At 44.3% G+C, this 19992-nt stretch overlaps 1 protein-coding gene across 2 annotated transcripts; it reads left to right on the plus strand.

Moving 5' to 3' along the window:
• The first annotated feature begins 898 nt into the window (after nt 1-898).
• Nucleotides 899-19883, plus strand: si:dkey-28a3.2. 2 transcript variants are annotated; one of them, XM_034164345.1, is made up of 8 exons: nt 899-998; nt 6318-6404; nt 6435-9696; nt 9808-10488; nt 15350-15399; nt 15475-15524; nt 16019-16339; nt 19249-19883. In XM_034164345.1, exons 3-8 carry the CDS (start codon nt 6499-6501, stop codon nt 19263-19265), a joined length of 4317 nt encoding a protein of 1438 aa, XP_034020236.1. In that variant the 5' UTR covers nt 899-998; nt 6318-6404; nt 6435-6498; the 3' UTR covers nt 19266-19883. The 2 variants fall into 2 exon arrangements, with proteins under 2 accessions (XP_034020236.1, XP_034020237.1); XM_034164346.1 differs by lacking the exon at nt 899-998 and adding an exon at nt 2082-2102 and having other exon boundaries at nt 6318-9696.
• The last annotated feature ends 109 nt before the right edge of the window (nt 19884-19992 follow it).

Below are 19992 nucleotides of genomic sequence, written 5' to 3' on the forward strand. Positions count from 1 at the left end.
CCCTGTCCACAGTGGATTTATGTCCCCTTTAAAACAGCACATTGGAGTCCCTGTCCACAGTGGATTTATGTCCCCCTTAAAACAGCACATTGGAGTCCCTGTCCACAGTGGATTTATGTCCCCTTTAAAACAACACATTGGAGTCCCTGTCCACAGTGGATTTATGTCCCCCTTAAAACAGCACATTGGAGTCCCAGTCCACAGTGGATTTATGTCCCCTTTAAAACAACACATTGGAGTCCCTGTCCACAGTGGATTTATGTCCCCCTTAAAACAGCACATTGGAGTCCCTGTCCACAGTGGATTTATGTCCCCTTTAAAACAACACATTGGAGTCCCTGTCCACAGTGGATTTATGTCCCCTTTAAAACAGCACATTGGAGTCCCTGTCCACAGTGGATCCATGTCCCCTTTAAAACAGCACATTGGAGTCCCAGTCCACAGTGGATTTGTGTCCCCTTTAAAACAGCACATTGGAGTCCCTGTCCACAGTGGATTTATGTCCCCTTTAAAACAGCACATTGGAGTCCCTGTCCACAGTGGATTTATGTCCCCTTTAAAACAACACATTGGAGTCCCTGTCCACAGTGGATTTATGTCCCCCTTAAAACAGCACATTGGAGTCCCTGTCCACAGTGGATTTATGTCCCCTTTAAAACAGCACATTGGAGTCCCTGTCCACAGTGGATCCATGTCCCCTTTAAACCAAGATCGAGGTCAGCTGTGCAGAGTCTATAAATCAATAGACTTTTGTCCAACTGTTCCGATAGGAAATAGAACACGTGACGTCAGGATTGACCCCTGTGTGCCCCCCTGTATATTTGGGTGTATTTATTGGGACTTTTTTTTGTAGGGGGCGTAGTGTCGGTGTGGACACACGCGCACAGGGAACATCCTGGTCCTTGGAGCAGCCTGCTGACGAGGAGCAGCGTCAGTGTCCGAGCGACGTCTGTGTGTCCACAAACTGTCCCGGAAACTCACGTGTGTTTAACGGAAAGGTAACGGCTTTAGTGTGTGATTTGTGCTTTTTTTTTGTCCTTTGTCTCTCACACGCACGCACAGGCGCGCGCGCTAATCTTCGGCTTTTATGGCGCGCGGGCGGGGGACGGGCGCGCGCGCAGCGTCACAAACAGGTCCTTTGTGTCTCCGTGGTTTTAACTGACGGACTTTTTCCGCCGTGGACGTTTGTCCCATCGGGGAACGACGCTCCCGTTCGGACGCCGTCCAGCAAAAACACATTAAAGGATAAAAAAAAACGACTCATGTTATCGGGTTTAGCCGGAGGGACACCTTTAAAGGGACAGTGTCCTCCTACTTCCGGTGTCCTCTCTTGTTAGCGCGATACACACGGAGGTTTATCGTTTTAATGTCACTCAAGAAAAGAAATGTGCGGTGTGGTAAGAGTTTGTCACGTTTTCACGGATTTAAGAGAGAAAAGTAACATTTTAAATGGGTTTCGGTCTTGTGACGTATGTGTGCCGCCTGTGGGTTTTTCTTCCCTCCGTGTTGTCTGAAGGCTTAAGCTGCTGGTAGTAATGGAAACCCAAACTTTTTGATGAGTTACTGGGACTCTCACCCGGGTGTGAGATCACAGAGACATTTGTGATGATGCCTCACCTTTGACAGTACAGTTGCTAGGCAACCCCATCTCGCTCTGGTTTGATATATGCCAAACTCCATGAGTATTTGGACATTATGGATACATATTACATGGTCAGGGTGAAGGCGAGTATACATTACTCCTGGCGAAGTGGCGAATCTGAAGGTAAGAATTCATTCGCTAGATGCAGTCATGTTCCCGTATGTCCGCCCAATGCCAATATACTACATATACGACCACCTCATCTCATTTGTTGTTGCAGATACAAGCAGGAGGTATCTGGGCTTACACCCTGGGTCAGGGTGAGACACTTGACTATCCAAGACAGATTCAGAGTAGAGTCGCTGCTTCTTTGCATCAAAAGAAGCCACCTGAGGTGGTTTGGGGCATCTGGTGAGGATGCCCCCCATTGGTCTCCTTATAGAGGTCTTCCAGGCACATCAAAGTGGGAGGAGGCCCCGGAAAGACCCAGGACACCCTGGAGGGATTAATTTAAATTGTTGTAAGTTCTATTATAAACAAAATAACTAAAAATTTTTATGATTACAGTGAGGAAAATAAGTATTTGAACACCCTGCGGTTTTGCAAGTTCTCCCACTTAGAAATCATGGAGGGGTCTGAAATTTTCATCTTAGGTGCATGTCCACTGTGAGAGACATAATCTTAAAAAAAATAAAATAAATAAATAATCCGGAAATCACAATGTATAATTTTTTTAATAATTGTATGTTACTGCTGCAAATAAGTATTTGAACATCTGTGAAAAGCAATGTTAATATTTGGTACAGTAGCCTTTGTTTGCAATTGCAGAGGTCAAACGTTTCCTGTAGTTTTTCACCAGGTTTTCACACACTGCAGCAGGGATTTTGGTCCACTCCTCCATACAGATCTTCTCCAAATGTTTCAGGTTTGGAGTTTCAGCTCCCTCCAAAGATTTTCTATTGAGTTCAGGTCTGTAGACGGGCCAGGCCACTCCAGGACCTTGAAATGCTTCTTATGGAGCCCCTCCTTAGTTGCCCTGGCTGTGTGTTTGGGGTCATTGTCATGCTGGAAGATCCAGCCATGACCCATCTTCAATGCTCTTACTGAGGGAAGGAGGTTGTTTGCCAAAATCTCACAATACATGACCCCATCCATCCTCCCTTCAATACGGTGCAGTCGTCCTGTCCCCTTTGCAGAAGAGCATCCTCAGAGTATGATGTTTCCACCCCCATGCTTCACGGTTGGGATGGTTTTCTTGGGGTTGTTCTCATCCTCTAAACACAGCAAGTGGAGTTGATTCCAAAAAGCTCTGTGTTGGTCTCATCTGGCCATAGGTATTAAAGGCACTGCGCTGCGGTGGTTTGAATCATATTTGTCTAATAGATTACAATTTGTTCATGTAAATGGGGAATCTTCTTCACAGACTAAGGTTAATTATGGAGTTCCACAAGGTTCTGTGCTAGGACCAATTTTATTCACTTTATACATGCTTCCCTTTTCATTGTTACGCAGATGATACCCAGCTTTATCTATCCATGAAGCCAGAGGACACACACCAATTAGCTAAACTGCAGGATTGTCTTACAGACATAAAGACATGGATGACCTCTAATTTCCTGCTTTTAAACTCAGATAAAACTGAAGTTATTGTACTTGGCCCCACAAATCTTAGAAACATGGTGTCTAACCAGATCCTTACTCTGGATGGCATTACCCTGACCTCTAGTAATACTGTGAGAAATCTTGGAGTCATTTTTGATCAGGATATGTCATTCAAAGCGCATATTAAACAAATATGTAGGACTGCTTTTTTGCATTTACGCAATATCTCTAAAATTAGAAAGGTCTTGTCTCAGAGTGATGCTGAAAAACTAATTCATGCATTTATTTCCTCTAGGCTGGACTATTGTAATTCATTATTATCAGGTTGTCCTAAAAGTTCCCTGAAAAGCCTTCAGTTAATTCAAAATGCTGCAGCTAGAGTACTGACGGGGACTAGAAGGAGAGAGCATATCTCACCCATATTGGCCTCTCTTCATTGGCTTCCTGTTAATTCTAGAATAGAATTTAAAATTCTTCTTCTTACTTATAAGGTTTTGAATAATCAGGTCCCATCTTATCTAGGGACCTCGTAGTACCATATCACCCCAATAGAGCGCTTCGCTCTCAGACTGCAGGCTTACTTGTAGTTCCTAGGGTTTGTAAGAGTAGAATGGGAGGCAGAGCCTTCAGCTTTCAGGCTCCTCTCCTGTGGAACCAGCTCCCAATTCAGATCAGGGAGACAGATACCCTCTCTACTTTTAAGATTAGGCTTAAAACTTTCCTTTTGCTAAAGCTTATAGTTAGGGCTGGATCAGGTGACCCTGAACCATCCCTTAGTTATGCTGCTATAGACGTAGACTGCTGGGGGGTTCCCATGATGCACTGTTTCTTTCTCTTTTTGCTCTGTATGCACCACTCTGCATTTAATCATTAGTGATCGATCTCTGCTCCCCTCCACAGCATGTCTTTTTCCTGGTTCTCTCCCTCAGCCCCAACCAGTCCCAGCAGAAGACTGCCCCTCCCTGAGCCTGGTTCTGCTGGAGGTTTCTTCCTGTTAAAAGGGAGTTTTTCCTTCCCACTGTAGCCAAGTGCTTGCTCACAGGGGGTCGTTTTGACCGTTGGGGTTTTACATAATTATTGTATGGCCTTGCCTTACAATATAAAGCGCCTTGGGGCAACTGTTTGTTGTGATTTGGCACTATATAAAAAAAAATTGATTGATTGATTGATCTGACCACATGGCCTTCTCCCATGCCTCCTCTGGATCATCCAGATGGTCACTGGTGAACTTCAAACGGGCCTGGACATGTGCTGGCTTTAGCAGGGAGACCTTGCTGCCCTGCAGGATTTTAAACCATGACAGCATCATGTTACTAATGTAATCTTTGTGACTGTGGTCCCAGCTCTCTTCAGGTCATTGACCAGGTCCTCCTGTGTAGTTCTGAGTTTTCTCAGAATCATCCTTACCCCACAAAGTGAGATCTTGCATGGAATCCCAGACCGAGTGTTATGTGTCGACGCGGATTGAGGAGCGAACCTGCGTCAGACAGGACCCAGCGCTAAAAATAACCAGAAAACGGTTCCAAACAAAAACTATTTATTATACACCTGTGTTTAAAAGTGTAAAAACATAAAAAAAAAACAACGTCCCTCTGGTGGAGTGATCCGCGGCTCGCTCTCCAGCGCCCGCAAGGATTAAAGCCGGCGCTCCTGGACTTCCTACCACCGCCAAACACCCCCCAGGTGGACACGACAAACTGATTCTCTGTGAAGCAAAGAGACGGTGAGGTAAATCAACAGATACAACTATATCTTCCAATAAACACACGCTGCCAGCAACACACTCAGGTCAGTGTCCTCTTTTTTTACTTTATGCAAATGAGCAGCCTCTCACAACAAGTGGAGGATCACTTATCCTTCACGCCACAGCAGTGAGAAGCAAACTACGCAATTCTCTTTACAATTCCAGTACACTGTGTAACAAAACACCAAGTTACTATCAACAAGTACTTAAACACTTAATTACCTTTCGTGTGTGCTGACAGCATGTGTCCTCACCCCTCCCTGCTTCACAGGCTCGATGTGTCAAACCCAGGCGCGGTCCTCAGCGTCTCACAAACGAACGTCACAAGGTCGAGTTCCCGGCAGTTCTGCTTGAATCACACATGACTTAAATGCAGAACGCCATCCAATTATCTGCTTCAGCTGCAAGTCGTCCAGGTTGCACGTGAGCACCAAGCACAGGTGCTTTCCATGATGTTGATGAGGGTGAAGAGTCTTCAGCCAGCACCTTCTTCACAGACAAATCAGCCCTCATGCCACCTGGAGAGCAAAGAAAAGAAAAGAACACCAAAACATCCAGCCACGCCCCCCCCAACACACAACACCGAGGGAGACTGACAGTCATCTTGTGTTTCTTCCACTTTCTAATAAATAATCATAACAGTTGTTGTCTTCTACCAAGCTGCTTGCCTGTTGTCCTGTAGTCCATCCCAGCCTTGTGCAGGTCTACAGTTTTGTCCCTGGTGTCCTTAGACAGCTCTTTGGTCTTGGCTATGGTGGACAGGTTGGAGTGTGATTGAGTGTGTGAACAGGTGTCTTTTATACAGGTAACAAGTTCAAACAGGTGCAATTAATACAGGTAAAGAGTGCAGAATAAGAGGGCTTCTTAAAGAAAAATTAACAGGTCTGTGTGAGCCAGAATTCTTGCTGGTTGGTAGGTGTTCAAATACTTATTTGCAGCAGTAACATACAAATAAATTATTAAAAAAATCCTACATTGTGATTTCCAGATTGTGTTTTTTTTTTTTAGATTATGTCTCTCACAGTGCACATGCACCTAAGATGAAAATTTCAGAACCCTCCATGATTTCTAAGTGGGAGAACTTGCAAAACTGCAGGGTGTTGAAATACTTGTGTTCCTCACTGTATGTTCATTTCATGTCATAAAGGAACAAAAAAGATAAAAGACCCAGGAGGCGAGTGCTTTCTACAGGAACTAAATGTGTCGTGAAGAACCAAAAGGTGAGGGGAGGTGCTCATAAAAACTGTTTGTAAGGAAAGTCTGTAGGCTGTTGGTCCTGTATTGGATGGAGGTAACCGTGGTTTGGGGGAGCAGGGGGCTCAGAACAAACACGTTTATTATCGTGAGAGTGACAAAAGCAGTAAATTGCGCTTGTTTTCTCTCCTTCAGGTCAGCTGCACTTTTCTGTGATGTGTGAGAGGGTCGGCGGTTGCTCTGCAAAGCAAAGACGGCAACTGTGACGTCATTCAGCAGATCCCCGAAATGTAAGTCTTCGGCGCTGCGCTGGGCACGAAGAGTTCTGGATTGAAGCAATGAAGTTGATCAGCGGCCTGTAAAAGCTGGAGGCAGCATGTCGTGTGCAAAAGGTAAAAGTGGTTCAACATCCCGGCGCTACCGTGCTAGTTCACCCTATGATGATGCCACCCTCGCCCAAAAGCGGGAATACTGGAGAACCAAAAAGCGAGAGCAGAGGGCCCGCCTGTCGGAGGGGAGGGGAACGCTAAAACAAGGTGAAGGAGGTGAAAAACTCCTACACCTGAATGGCTCTGCAGTGGTGAACTCCAGTTCTTACAGCTCCTTGGTTGCTTCCTCTTCTCCATTGCAGGAGAACAATAAGTCCTGCAGAATGCTCGCTGTGACTCCAGTACAACAGAGCAGACTTACGCCGCGGAACCAGTCATCTGAAACCGCTCAATCCCAAAATGGAAAGCAGCTCCGAACACGAAATCTCAGCAAAGTCCCACCTCAGTTGTGTTCCATCTCTACCACAGCTGCTGGGAGTAAATACGAGATGACAAGGGGTGCTGCAAGCCAAACGGTTACCTCACTCAGACCCAGTGGAATCCAACTCAGTGCCACTTCCTCAGTGCCTGTCGTCAGATTGACCACACTGACTATCACCAATGGCAGCTCCGCTAAAGCAGCACCTCAGCCACGTGTGTCTATGCAGCATCCGTTAGTGCCCCAAAGTCCCCACAAGGAACAAGGTGCGGTTCGCATTCAGCCGGAACCCTTAATAACTAACATTACCGATAAGGGGATTCAAGCGACATCAACGCGTAGCTCTGTTAAAATCGAGGGCAAAGCTGCAAAGGCAGCACCACAAAGCAGGGCAAAGAGTGCCTGGGTTACCGCCAAGAGGACTAAAGAGGATGACAATACCCAACCCTGCCTGGAGTCTGAGGAGGAGAGAGCAGCCAAGCGACGAGAGCAGTGGCGGCTCAAAAAGCGAGAACAGAGAGCAAAGCTAGCAGCTCAGCTCGCGAAAGCCAGAGAGAAGACACAGAATGGGGAGGCGGCTTTAGCTTCAGCCAGGGTGGTTGTCCAGAAACTACACTCTCACTCAGCTATGAGAGGACCAGGCCTGAAGCAAAGTCTTGCCCGTGTCTGCAAGGTCTCGTACACACCTCTCAAAAGGGAGGCAGGCAAATTCCCAACTGAGCCATCAAATGTAACTCCAGCAAGCCTTAGCGAGAATCGGCAAATGCCTCAGATAAGAGTAAGAGCTCCGCTGGACCATAGTATGTTAGGTGGTGTTTCTGAGAAAAACCTAGCAGAACTATCTGGAAACCTTCCAGGTTACATGCGTTTTTCTAATGCACCTCGAGGGATTGTTCGATGTAAAACTCCCAGACAGAGGTTCATTGAAGCACAGAAAATTTTTATGAGTCAAAGGAACCTAAGGGGAAAAGCCTATGCTTTAATCAGCAATAGCAGGAATTGCCCCAGAATTGACCCTAATGACACCCCTGAACAGATACTAGCCAAAAGGCGAGAGTACTGGCGGATTAAAAAGCGTGAACAACGAGCTAAGCTGTCACCTCAGGTGAAAGCTCGCTTGAAGGAGAAGGACTCTTTGATGCGACGAGTGAAACGGTACCAGAAAATCCTGGAAGAGATGAGGAGAGCCAGGACGATGGCTGGCCGCAGCTTGGCTCAGTCACCAAGTTGTGCCTATACACATGACTCCGAGACCATTGGAGGCTTCATCAAAGAAGATGGGACGGTGACGGTCAACATTCCCCAAGTTCCCTTAGATTATGGCACAACCTCACATAAAAGAGAAGAAGCTCCCAATGTGTTTTCAAGTGCCAACTTCATGGCGCAACACAACAAGAAGAGTAGAGGCATTGCACCCATTCAGGTAAACCCACCATGCCGTTCACTTCGCCCAGCACATGTCAAAGTCCAGAGTACACTTGGTAGCCAGTCGCCAAGCAAAAGTCCACACTTACTGTCTGTCAGACTGAGACCTCGACAGGAAGGAGCGACCACCGTCCTGAATAATTCTGCCGCACTGGCAGGGCAGCTCAAGCTAGCTCACCCAGAAACCCTTCAAAATGCACTTTCAACCACAGGGTCAAGTCTTGGGACATGTGTCATGAAAATGGCCCTCTCGAATAATGTGGCATCACTCTCAGGGCCCTCTGTGGAAGTGGAGTTGACGGAGGAGGAGAGGATGGCAAAGAAGAGGGAATACTGGAGGGTTAAGAAACGAGAACAGCGTGCGGCTCATGCCGCTCAGCTGAAGCAGGCAGCTCTGCAGAGGCGGAAGACCCAAAGGCCAACGCTGCTTCAAAAAGTGAATGACCCTGTCCCGCCGAGCAGAACCCTCGCTGAGTGTACACAAGATGCACAACGTCTTTCCCACAGCGGTGCACCAGTCACGCTTTGTGCAAATGACATAAAACAAGAGAGCGAGTCTGTGCCAGCAGTTGACCTAAATTCCGAACCAGAACATGCCATCTGTGCAGATATCAAACCCCCAGCCTCTCCCCCACAAACACCACCTATCCCATCTCCTCAGCCAGAGCCGGACCTGGCTCTGAGCACAGACAGCCAGGCCACCACTTTACGAGCTGTGGCCTCAATGAAGAAACTCTTGGAGGAATCGCTGAGCAGCGTGATGGAATGTAAAAGTCAGCAGACGAACGTTAAGCTAGAGCAGCTTTCAGGCCAACCGGAGTCTGAGTCTGGTAAAACACAAGGGTTATCGGAGCAGGAAATGAAGTCGAATTTACTTCAGCTGTTTTTTGGCGTTGACGAGGAGGTTCACAGTGCTGCTGACGTGTCTGTTCCTGCGTGTTCACCACACTCTCATTCTAAGGACCCACCACAAATGACAGAGTCACTTCCACCTCTTCCTTCCACCAATGAGGTGGCACTGCTTTCCATTTCTGAGCCATCCTCCCACGCTTCTCCGTACATGCTGTCATGTGATGGCCCACATCAACCTTCCACATACAAAACCCACATCCTTCGCCCGAGAAAAGTAGAACCCCAGCAGTATTGCTCCCCAGAGCCACCTAAGCTGCATCACCCCCCTGTTGATCGAGCATACTCACGGCCACAACAAGCGCACGGACTCGGCTCACCATCAGTACAACAGCATCGACGCACGGGGTCAGAAATCTGCAGCATGAGCAGCCTGCAGAAGAAAAGGGAGTACTGGAAGCTGATGAAGAGGCAACAAAGGGCCAAATTAAAAGCCAGGCAGAAGGAACGACAGGGAAGATACGGCGGCCGGCCCGCTCAGAGGAGCAACCAGGTGAGGGTGGTTGAATAGTAAAAGAATGTCCTTCATTTTCTTGTCTTGATTGCGTTATTCCTGTGGTCCTTGTTTATTACAAATACTTTGTGCTGTGTCCTCATTCTTCAGGCTCCTGGTCTGGCTGGGAATCCTCCAGCAAAACCAGCCTTTCCCCCCAAGTCCTCGGTCAGTAGTCAGAACACTCTACACAGCATCCCCAACATCCTGGTCATCAGCCCTACGTCGGATAATTCCGGACAGCCTCCTGATACCATTCAGGTCAAACGTCCCGTCAGCAGCATTTCATCTTCACCCAGCACAGAGCCGTTCATTCACGTTGAGCCTTCTCAGTTTGTACCTGACCTCACCGGAGCCGATGAAGATGCTTCAGCACTGGGGAACTGCAGGGAGATCACAACAGGTTTACCAAAGTGGATGTTCCAAGATGCAGACCTAAATCCCTTGCCTCCTACTCTAAAACCTCCGGACAACCCACTGTCTAGCATCAACTTTCGAAACATACAACCCCTCGGACAAACTTTCAGTCCAATAAAGACGCCTCAGTCATCTAATGATCCCAAATGCACGGTGACCCTTCCCTCCAAGCTGGCACCTGTAAGCACCATGGTTCCTCCAAAACCGATCCCAGGTGAGCCTGAGGAGGATTTCCTGAAGAGGAAGCGGGAGTACTGGAGGATAAAGAAGAAGGAGCAGAGGGCCAGAAAGGCCATTCTGAACAGGGACGGCAGCCAAAGGAGAGCTTCCAACAACTGGCAGCCCACTGTGCAAACCCAAACCCAAGACACACGGGTAAGATCCCTGCAGAGATTGTTACAAAAGACCCGAATCCTAGTTAATCCCCCCGTCTCATGTAGCTGAGCAACACGCAGTGTAAATGTTCTAGAGTAGACCATTTCGTCCAGTGTTCCCCTCCAATAGGCTTGGCAGGGCGGACTCCCGCTCTGCTGGTAACTTGTATTCTACATCAAAATGGTGTGAACGCCATTAAAAACTCAGAAAAAATCTTTACTTTAAAGGAGACCTGCATTGAAAAAAATGCAGTCAGATTTTTTGAACAAAAAATGACTTACATTTAGTTTTCATGTTTTCTCGTAGCACGGGCCGGGGCGGAGGATTAGCAGCAATCTTCCATTCCAGCTTATTAATTAATCAAAAACCCAGACAGAGCTTTAATTCATTTGAAAGCTTGTCTCTTAGTCTTGTCCATCCAAATTGGAAGTCCCAAAAACCAGTTTTATTTGTTATTATCTATCGTCCACCTGGTCGTTACTGTGAGTTTCTCTGTGAATTTTCAGACCTTTTGTCTGACTTAGTGCTTAGCTCAGATAAGATAATTATAGTGGGCGATTTTAACATCCACACAGATGCTGAGAATGACAGCCTCAACACTGCATTTAATCTATTATTAGACTCTATTGGCTTTGCTCAAAAAGTAAATGAGTCCACCCACCACTTTAATCATATCTTAGATCTTGTTCTGACTTATGGTATGGAAATAGAAGACTTAACAGTATTCCCTGAAAACTCCCTTCTGTCTGATCATTTCTTAATAACATTTACATTTACTCTGATGGACTACCCAGCAGTAGGGAATAAGTTTCATTACACTAGAAGTCTTTCAGAAAGCGCTGTAACTAGGTTTAAGGATATGATTCCTTCTTTATGTTCTCTAATGCCATATAACAACACAGTGCAGAGTAGCTACCTAAACTCTGTAAGGGAGTTAGAGTATCTCGTCAATAGTTTTACATCCTCATTGAAGACAACTTTGGATGCTGTAGCTCCTCTGAAAAAGAGAGCTTTAAATCAGAAGTGTCTGACTCCGTGGTATAACTCACAAACTCGTAGCTTAAAGCAGATAACCCGTAAGTTGGAGAGGAAATGGCGTCTCACTAATTTAGAAGATCTTCACTTAGCCTGGAAAAAGAGTCTGTTGCTCTATAAAAAAGCCCTCCGTAAAGCTAGGACATCTTTCTACTCATCACTAATTGAAGAAAATAAGAACAACCCCAGGTTTCTTTTCAGCACTGTAGCCAGGCTGACAAAGAGTCAGAGCTCTATTGAGCTGAGTATTCCATTAACTTTAACTAGTAATGACTTCATGACTTTCTTTGCTAACAAAATTTTAACTATTAGAGAAAAAATTACTCATAACCATCCCAAAGACGTATCGTTATCTTTGGCTGCTTTCAGTGATGCCGGTATTTGGTTAGACTCTTTCTCTCTGATTGTTCTGTCTGAGTTATTTTCATTAGTTACTTCATCCAAACCATCAACATGTTTATTAGACCCCATTCCTACCAGGCTGCTCAAGGAAGCCCTACCATTATTTAATGCTTCGATCTTAAATATGATCAATCTATCTTTGTTAGTTGGCTATGTACCACAGGCTTTTAAGGTGGCAGTAATTAAACCATTACTTAAAAAGCCATCACTTGACCCAGCTATCTTAGCTAATTATAGGCCAATCTCCAACCTTCCTTTTCTCTCAAAAATTCTTGAAAGGGTAGTTGTAAAACAGCTAACTGATCATCTGCAGAGGAATGGTCTATTTGAAGAGTTTCAGTCAGGTTTTAGAATTCATCATAGTACAGAAACAGCATTAGTGAAGGTTACAAATGATCTTCTTATGGCCTTGGACAGTGGACTCATCTCTGTGCTTGTTCTGTTAGACCTCAGTGCTGCTTTTGATACTGTTGACCATAAAATTTTATTACAGAGATTAGAGCATGCCATAGGTATTAAAGGCACTGCGCTGCGGTGGTTTGAATCATATTTGTCTAATAGATTACAATTTGTTCATGTAAATGGGGAATCTTCTTCACAGACTAAAGTTAATTATGGAGTTCCACAAGGTTCTGTGCTAGGACCAATTTTATTCACTTTATATATGCTTCCCTTAGGCAGTATTATTAGACGGTATTGCTTAAATTTTCATTGTTACGCAGATGATACCCAGCTTTATCTATCCATGAAGCCAGAGGACACACACCAATTAGCTAAACTGCAGGATTGTCTTACAGACATAAAGACATGGATGACCTCTAATTTCCTGCTTTTAAACTCAGATAAAACTGAAGTTATTGTACTTGGCCCCACAAATCTTAGAAACATGGTGTCTAACCAGATCCTTACTCTGGATGGCATTACCCTGACCTCTAGTAATACTGTGAGAAATCTTGGAGTCATTTTTGATCAGGATATGTCATTCAAAGCGCATATTAAACAAATATGTAGGACTGCTTTTTTGCATTTACGCAATATCTCTAAAATCAGAAAGGTCTTGTCTCAGAGTGATGCTGAAAAACTAATTCATGCATTTATTTCCTCTAGGCTGGACTATTGTAATTCATTATTATCAGGTTGTCCTAAAAGTTCCCTAAAAAGCCTTCAGTTAATTCAAAATGCTGCAGCTAGAGTACTGACGGGGACTAGAAGGAGAGAGCATATCTCACCTATATTGGCCTCTCTTCATTGGCTTCCTGTTAATTCTAGAATAGAATTTAAAATTCTTCTTCTTACTTATAAGGTTTTGAATAATCAGGTCCCATCTTATCTTAGGGACCTCGTAGTACCATATCACCCCAATAGAGCGCTTCGCTCTCAGACTGCAGGCTTACTTGTAGTTCCTAGGGTTTGTAAGAGTAGAATGGGAGGCAGAGCCTTCAGCTTTCAGGCTCCTCTCCTGTGGAACCAGCTCCCAATTCAGATCAGGGAGACAGACACCCTCTCTACTTTTAAGATTAGGCTTAAAACTTTCCTTTTTGCTAAAGCTTATAGTTAGGGCTGGATCAGGTGACCCTGAACCATCCCTTAGTTATGCTGCTATAGACGTAGACTGCTGGGGGGTTCCCATGATGCACTGTTTCTTTCTCTTTTTGCTCTGTATGCACCACTCTGCATTTAATCATTAGTGATCGATCTCTGCTCCCCTCCACAGCATGTCTTTTTCCTGGTTCTCTCCCTCAGCCCCAACCAGTCCCAGCAGAAGACTGCCCCTCCCTGAGCCTGGTTCTGCTGGAGGTTTCTTCCTGTTAAAAGGGAGTTTTTCCTTCCCACTGTAGCCAAGTGCTTGCTCACAGGGGGTCGTTTTGACCGTTGGGGTTTTACATAATTATTGTATGGCCTTGCCTTACAATATAAAGCGCCTTGAGGCAACTGTTTGTTGTGATTTGGCGCTATATAAAAAAAATTGATTGATTGATTGATTTACACATGAGATCCTTCTGAATGTAGTAAAGTAAATCTACAAGCCCAGATCTGTCATTCAACAGAGAAATCTTCATTTGAAAATGACAAATTTACAGCTAACATTTAGCCCTCCGCAAATTGTCCCTCTCATCATGGACGCTGCCGAGACGTCACGGACAAGACCCTCTCCCAGCATGCATTGCGCCAATTGTAATTTGTGGATTTACGTCAGTTTGCATCTGCACCTTTTTCTTGTCTTATACGGAAGGATCTACTTTTTTTAGAACTTCATATTGTCTTGTGGCACGTTTGGTGAGTACACATTTCTTTTATTTGTGCTTGAAAATTATTTTTAGGGGACTTTTTCATACGCCCGTTTGATTGAGTGGTGTCGCAATGAAAATCTACTGTCTTTCGCCTCCGGTACCATCGCGGGATATGGAGGCGACACCCGCAAAGAATCCCAGTCATTAAAAATATATAAACCTCTCTCAGCGTCCATGGAGCTCTGGGGCTCCGATTGCCGAGACGTGCGGTGCTGTGGATTTTGCCGCAAGAAGTCTGTCCTTGCAGCAACAGGTGTACCAGCCGCTTCGCATTAAAACAGCGAGCGTAATCTCAGGACTTGTGCCAAGTGTGCTGCAGCTCCATTCAGTAGACAGAGAGGTGATGCCGGTGTTATGCGCTGAATCTGGCACAACACCGGCTGCAAAGCAAACACGGGCGGTGTAAGTGGCCTGCGTCGGCGGTTAACGAGCTCGTTAACGAGCCCGCAGACTTAATAAGTGCAGCGGAGGCAGAGAGCGGGAGAGGAAGAACGGCGTCCGCTGTCGATGTCGTTGCTGATCTGAGCACACAGATCTGTATCTCACATTCATTGCAGCTTACTTTTGGATGTTGAAACCAGGACGTGTATAAGTAACATTACTAACAGATAAAATTAATTTCAATTCGGGATCGGACTGAAGGCGGGAGCGCGTCGTCTTGTCCCTGACGTCATGGAAATGATACGGCTGTACAAACTGTTTTCACAGAGGGCTAAATTTTAGCTGCAAATTTGTCATTTTTAAATGAAGATTTCTCCGCTGAATTACAAATTTGGGCTTACAGATTTACTTTACTGCATTCACAAGGGTCTTATAAATACATATCAGCTATTTCTTTCTGAAATCTGACCACATTTATTTCATTGCAGGTCTACTTTTAAAAGTGTAGTGTCAGTGCTCAATCTAATGTTAGCAAGCTAGCAGGGGACTTGAAGCTAATTATCAAGGAGACTGAAGATGTTTGGAGGCGTTGACTTTCCAGAAATTGTAAACACTGACCTCACGTCAGGCACTTTGCCTGAAATGTCACTGGCTGTTTTGTTTTTTCTTTTAAATGTAAGAATGTGGAGACTTTGAGCCCGGTGTGATGCTTCTTGAGCACGTTTTTTTATTTTTTGTTGTTTTCTCTGTAGGATTCTGATCGTTGGGTGAGCTCGTCTGACGGCTCGGAGCGACTGAGCAGGTTTGAATATTTCGCTGGATTTGTTCCTGTCGCAGTGATGTAATCATGAACTTAATTGCTTGCTCTCTCTTCCAGCTCTGATGCAGATTCGTTCCCCTCGTTGAGTTTCAGCGCTCCGCTGGAAGGTGAAACCTCACCTGTGCCCCCTCCTTAAAATAACATCTCTCAGAATAGACACAATATTGTCCTTTGTCTTCTCGGTTCTGAAGCAGCTCTCATAGATGGTTAACTTTGGTGCGGTGTGTTCCCGTGGTGGGACTCTGGAAGTTGGTGTAGCGCGGCAGAAGTTGGGGAAAGGTTGTGAAGTTTTTCCAAACTTGGTCAAACTCGGAACGACTGCGGTTTGACTTGTTCTCAGGATAGCAACTCCTTTCATTCTGAATTCATTCTGAATTGTCCAAGCAAAATGGCGCAACATTCCCCAATTTTCCCCAAACTTTTTTGCGAGTTGCACCAATGTTCTTCTTGGAAACTGGGTGGAAAATTAGCCAAGATGCACCAGTTTGTAGCTCGGCCTGATATGGCCCGACTTGCCAAAATTGCCCACACGTGAGAGTTGCTATCGTCACAGTCTAATGTTTACTGTGCGACCATACCGCTTTATCATTGTGTGTTTCAGATTCCTCAGAGTTTCTGTTTGCTAACTGCGGGAACAGTAACAGCAGTGAGGAAAATTCCGTGTACGACATCGCGTGGAGAAGTCGCTACCTCATGGACTACGACCCCCTCAACCAGCTCCTGGTGTGCATAGTGTGCGGCGAGCTGCAGTACTCCCACACAGTGGAGGGGGCGCGTGCTCACATCGAGGAATCCCACCCGGACAGCTTGAGGCTGGAGCCCCACGAGCGCTTGCGCATCCTGGAGGCCTGGGACGAGCAGGTGTCCCAACGAGAACGCTTCTTCAGCAGCCAGCTGCAGCAACATGATGCCGCTCTGACAGGTACGTGTGACGGCATCCCACTGCTCATCGATCCTTTTAAACTGTTCTTGACCTAAATGACATTAAATCTGACTGACTGCAGCAACACCAAGTTGTTCAAGAAGCCCTTTAATCCACCAATGATGTTGGAGGATGTTATGTTTTCGCCCCCGTTTGTCTGTTTCTGAACAGCCTGGAGCCCACAATATGTCATATGTCATTATGAAGTTTTTATTGAAGATTCATATCCTCATAGGCAAGAACTGATTCAGTTTTCAAGGTCAAAGTCAGGAAAAAATGTTGGAAAATTGGAAAAATTCCTATCCTTTAACATTGAACAAATTTTCAGAAATTCATAACTCTGTCAATGGAGATCAAATTTCTTTCATATGTGACAGTGTTATGTAGGATGGTATCCTTTATCGACTGACAACGTTTGATCCAGATCGAATCCAGAGTACAGATTTTGGAGATATTTAAATTTAACATTGAAAACCATATATAATGTATATTTTACTTTATATCTTAATCAAACATGCCCCAATCACTCTCATATTTGAAAGTGAGGTGCAAACTGACACTCACTATCACCTGACAAAATTTGATCGGGGTCTGATCCAGATTATACAACCCCTGGCAAAAATTATGGAATCACCGGCCTCGGAGGATGTTCATTCAGTTGTTTAATTTTGTAGAAAAAAAAGCAGATCACAGACATGACACAAAACTAAAGTCATTTCAAATGACAACTTTCTGGATTTAAGAAACACTATAAGAAATCAGGAAAAAAAATTGTGGCAGTCAGTAATGGTTACTTTTTTAGACCAAGCAGAGGAAAAAAATATGGAATCACTCAATTCTGAGGAAAAAAAATTATGGAATCATGAAAAACAAAAGAACGCTCCAACACATCACTAGTATTTTGTTGCACCACCTCTGGCTTTTATAACAGCTTGCAGTCTCTGAGGCATGGACTTAATGAGTGACAAACAGTACTCTTCATCAATCTGGCTCCAACTTTCTCTGATTGCTGTTGCCAGATCAGCTTTGCAGGTTGGAGCCTTGTCATGGACCATTTTCTTCAAATTCCAAAGATTTTCAATTGGATTAAGATCCGGACTATTTGCAGGCCATGACACTGACCCTATGTGTCTTTTTGCAAGGAATGTTTTCACAGTTTTTGCTCTATGGCAAGATGCATTATCATCTTGAAAAATGATTTCATCATCCCCAAACATCCTTTCAATTGATGGGATAAGAAAAGTGTCCAAAATATCAACATAAACTTGTGCATTTATTGATGATGTAATGACAGCCATCTCCCCAGTGCCTTTACCTGACATGCAGCCCCATATCATCAATGACTGTGGAAATTTACATGTTCTCTTCAGGCAGTCATCATTATAAATCTCATTGGAACGGCACCAAACAAAAGTTCCAGCATCATCACCTTGCCCAGTGCAGATTCGAGATTCATCACTGAATATGACTTTCATCCAGTCATCCACAGTCCACGATTGCTTTTCCTTAGCCCATTGTGACCTTGTTTTTTTCTGTTTAGGTGTTAATGATGGCTTTCGTTTAGCTTTTCTGTATGTAAATCCCATTTCCTTTAGGCTGTTTCTTACAGTTCGGTCACAGACGTTGACTCCAGTTTCCTTCCATTCATTCCTCATTTGTTTTTTTGTGCATTTTCGATTTTTGAGACATATTGCTTTAAGTTTTCTGTCTTGATGCTTTGATGTCTTCCTTGGTCTACCAGTATGTTTGCCTTTAACAACCTTCCCATGTTGTTTGTATTTGGTCCAGAGTTTAGACACAGCTGACTGTGAACAACCAACATCTTTTGCAACATTGCGTGATGATTTACTCTCTTTTAAGAGTTTGATAATCCTCTCCTTTGTTTCAATTGACATCTCTCGTGTTGGAGCCATGATTCATGTCAGTCCACTTGGTGCAACAGCTCTCCAAGGTGTGATCACTCCTTTTTAGATGCAGACTAATGAGCAGATCTGATTTGATGCAGGTGTTAGTTTTGGGGATGAAAATTTACAGGGTGATTCCATAATTTATTCCTCAGAATTGAGTGATTCCATATTTTTTTCCCTCTGCTTGGTCTAAAAAAGTAACCGTTACTGACTGCCACAATTTTTTTTCTTGATTTCTTATAGTGTTTCTTAAAGCCAGAAAGTTGCCATTTGAAATGACTTTAGTTTTGTGTCATGTCTGTGATCTGCTTTTTTTCTACAAAATTAAACAACTGAATGAACATCCACCGAGGCCGGTGATTCCATAATTTTTGCCAGGGGTTGTAGAATTTGTAGCCATTTAAATTTAACATTGAAAACCCTATGTATATTTTACATTTTATTTACATTATTTATATTTATTTTCTTAATCAAACGTTCCCCAATCACTCTCATATTTGAAAATGAGGTGCAGACTAGCACTCATTACCGCCTGGCAACGTTTGATCCAGATCTTATCCGGATTGTGTATTTTGTGGACACTTGAATTTAATATTGAAAGTCCCATTTGGAGTAATTTTGCATTATATCTCAATTAAAAGTGCCTCTGTCACTCATTTGTTACAATGAGGTGCCAACCGACACTCTCAATGAACAAACTAAGTTGCTGCAGATTTAGCAGATATTTGATTGTAACATTGAAAAGCCCTTTTGATATATATTTCATTACATTTTATCTTATGAAAATCAACTTCTAATAGGACTTTGACCTTGAACATTTTTCCAAGGTAAAAATTTGTGGAATTGGAAATTTGTGTTGTGCTCTATAAGTACAATGCTCTAGTTTTTGATTTATTTCTTAGCTGACCTGAGAGACCTAAAAGTTCCAGTCTTAATCTTTCACCCCTTCTAGAGGCGTCATTAAATGTGATCACCAGCCGTCACCTTCTCTTCTGTTTGCAGAAGCGAACAGAACTTGAAGTGCAGGAGGCTTGAGAAGAATGCGGACCAGAACCTGTGACCCAGAACCCGCACGCTGTCTCCGGACTCTGCATCGAGTTATTGCGTTCGAAGCAGGAAGGTGAAAACTCAGCTTTACCTCAGTTATCATAAAACTCACTGTGCTCTGTTCAGTGTACAGCAGCAGAGATTTCTTGACATCACTCTTTTTTATTTAAGTTGTCAATCACAGCATGTTAGAGTTGAAAGCAGCTCATAGAGCAGATGATCTTACTTTGAGGGGAACTGCATCCAAGTCTGGTGAAGAGTGTAAACATTCCAGCACTTTTTCTGCGTGCTTCTCACTTTTAAGGGTCCAACCGTAACGTCTGGGCGTTTTAATTAGTCTCTCATTTTTATTGGCAGCCACCAGATTAAAAACTTGATTTTACATCTGTTGACACTCAGCTCACTCAATTATTCAGGAATGTAAAGCGTGCGACAGTTTGGTTAGTCGGTCCTCAGACCAGTGAGGGAAGCCACCAAGACCCAAAGTCCAAAAGCCTGAAGCCAATTTGGATGTAGTTGTTACCGCCTAAGGTGCTCAAATCACACTTACAGCCTCAGTAATCGGTGGCCTGCATAAAACTGTATGGTGGTCATGAGGTGGCAACTGCAGCCAGGTAGAGGTCACAATTTAAAAACACACCAATCTCATTGGAAAGTGTACCACATTATGTAATTATGACTTATAAATGCAATGCATTG

This window comes from Thalassophryne amazonica, chromosome 23, assembly GCF_902500255.1.
Source record: "Thalassophryne amazonica chromosome 23, fThaAma1.1, whole genome shotgun sequence".
Taxonomy (NCBI): Eukaryota; Metazoa; Chordata; class Actinopteri; order Batrachoidiformes; family Batrachoididae; genus Thalassophryne; species Thalassophryne amazonica.

Coding starts and splice junctions, on each gene's coding strand:
- si:dkey-28a3.2 (XM_034164345.1), top strand. CDS start 6,499: ATGTCGTGTGCAAAAGGTAAAAGTGGTTCAACATCCCGGCGCTACCGT. Junction 15,400..15,474: donor GGCTCGGAGCGACTGAGCAG/GTTTGAATATTT, acceptor TCTCTCTTCCAG/CTCTGATGCAGATTCGTTCC. Junction 15,525..16,018: donor TTTCAGCGCTCCGCTGGAAG/GTGAAACCTCAC, acceptor TGTGTGTTTCAG/ATTCCTCAGAGTTTCTGTTT.